Source organism: Propithecus coquereli, unplaced genomic scaffold (assembly GCF_000956105.1).
Source record: "Propithecus coquereli isolate 6110/MARCELLA unplaced genomic scaffold, Pcoq_1.0 Scaffold212, whole genome shotgun sequence".
Classification (NCBI taxonomy): Eukaryota; Metazoa; Chordata; class Mammalia; order Primates; family Indriidae; genus Propithecus; species Propithecus coquereli.
Window position 1 is genome coordinate 821456 of NW_012146301.1, and position 1791 is coordinate 823246.

At 41.5% G+C, this 1791-nt stretch overlaps 1 protein-coding gene across 1 annotated transcript in view; it reads right to left on the reverse strand.

Annotated features, from left to right (window-relative positions):
• Positions 1 to 281: 281 nt before the first annotated feature.
• LOC105810431 overlaps positions 282 to 1791 on the reverse strand; it is a 9158-nt gene continuing 7648 nt past the window's right edge. Inside the window, 1 exon segment of the mRNA XM_012644429.1 lies at positions 282 to 991. Coding sequence (XP_012499883.1) covers positions 284 to 991 — 708 coding nt within the window. The 3' untranslated portion in view covers positions 282 to 283.

Here is a 1791-nt window from a genome sequence, read left to right on the forward strand (position 1 = left end):
GTCAGTTTCTAAAAAATTATCATAGCTATCCTGTAGGTGCATTGTAACTCACTGTGGTCTTAGTTTCTATTTCCCTAATGACCAATGACATTCAACATCTTCTCATATGCTTATTTGCCACTTGTATTCAAGTATCTCCTTTGGTGACATGTCTGCTAAAATCTTTTGCTTTTGTGTGTGTGTATGTGTGTGTGTGAATTTTGTTTTTCCTGGGGTATGAGCTCTGGGGTGGGAAATGTCACTGTGGGTTATGGCCTACCCCTCCTCACAGGGAGTGTCCATTCTAATCTTCCTGGGGTGCTTTGTGGAACTTTTTCTTCTTCTTGGAGCTGCTCTTGCTGCCAGCAGCCTCTTCAGGCCCTCGGCTGACTGTCTCCCCCTTGGAAGAGGACTTCCTCTTTTTCTCAGAGACACTCTTCTTGCCTGCCTCCTTGGGATCACTGACTGCTATTCCCTCCTTGGGTGAAGATTTCTTCTTCTTGGGAAGACTCACGCAGCCAGTGGCTTCCACAAGGCCACTACTAACCACCTCCTCCTTGAAAGAGGTCTCTTTGTCTTGGGTTTGGAGACAGATAGATGGGTGGTCTTCTATCCCATTCTCCCGAGAAAACTCCTGGGGCTTTTGCTTTTTCTTCTTTTTGGGTTTTTCAACCATCTCCTCATGCTCCTCCCAAGTACTACTACTGTTTTCTGAAGCAGCGAGGGCAAGCGCTGCCGTTCTTTTCTTTTCCTTCTTCTAGCATTTCTTCTCCTGTTACCCTGGTTGGATAGTCATCTCAGCAGCCGCTTCCTCTGCCTGAACCACGGCTTCCTTCCTGACATCCAGACTGTCATGGACTCTCTCCAGTCTCACAGGACAGCTGCTCCTCAGCTGGTTCTCGAAGCTTCTCCCCAAGTACACTCTAGGGCACCTCAGAGAAGCAGTGGATTGGTGAGGCAATACTACACCTGTTTGCCAGGGACTGGGCGATGCGGCCTTTGTTCTTGGCAGCTGCTCAGCCGAGGAAGGTGGAGTGGAACATGAGTCCAGATTTCGGTGTGTTACCCCTTGTCTCCAGGGGTCTGGAAACTTGGTCCCTTTGCTGGGCCCTGGGAATCACCCAGACACCAGGACTGTGCTTTATTTCTAATTGGGGTGTTTTCTTATTATTGAGTTGTGAGAGTACTTTATATATTCTGGATACAAGTTCTTTGTTAGAGATGTAATTTGCAAATATTGTCTTCCAGTTTGTAGCTTACCTCTTCATCCTCTTAAAAGTGACATTGACAGAACATTTTTGGTTTTGATGACGTCTAATTTATCAAATTTTTCCTCTATAGATTGTGCTTTTGGTGTCATATCAAAGAACCCAAGGTCACAAGGAATTTTTTTATGTTTCTTATAAAAATTTTGTAGTTTTATATTTTACATGTAGATCTATAATAAATTTTGAGTTAATTTTCATATAAGATGTATAAAGATTTTTATAATAACTTCTGTATAGGAATTTTGTATAACATGTGAGGTTTAGATCAAGTTCATTTTTACACGTAAATGTCCAAATATTTCAACACCATTTGTTGAAAAGACTTTCTTTAATCCATTGAATTGTCTTTGCTCCTATGGCAAAAATCAATCAGCTTTACTTGTGTGGGTCTATTTCTAGACTGTTCCATTGACTTATGGGTCTATTTCTTTGCCAAAACAACTTTGTCTTGATTACTGTGGCTTTAGAGTAAGCATTAAAATTAACAGTAGTAAGACTCTTTCCACATTATTCTTTTTCAAAATTATTTTAGTGATTCCAATTC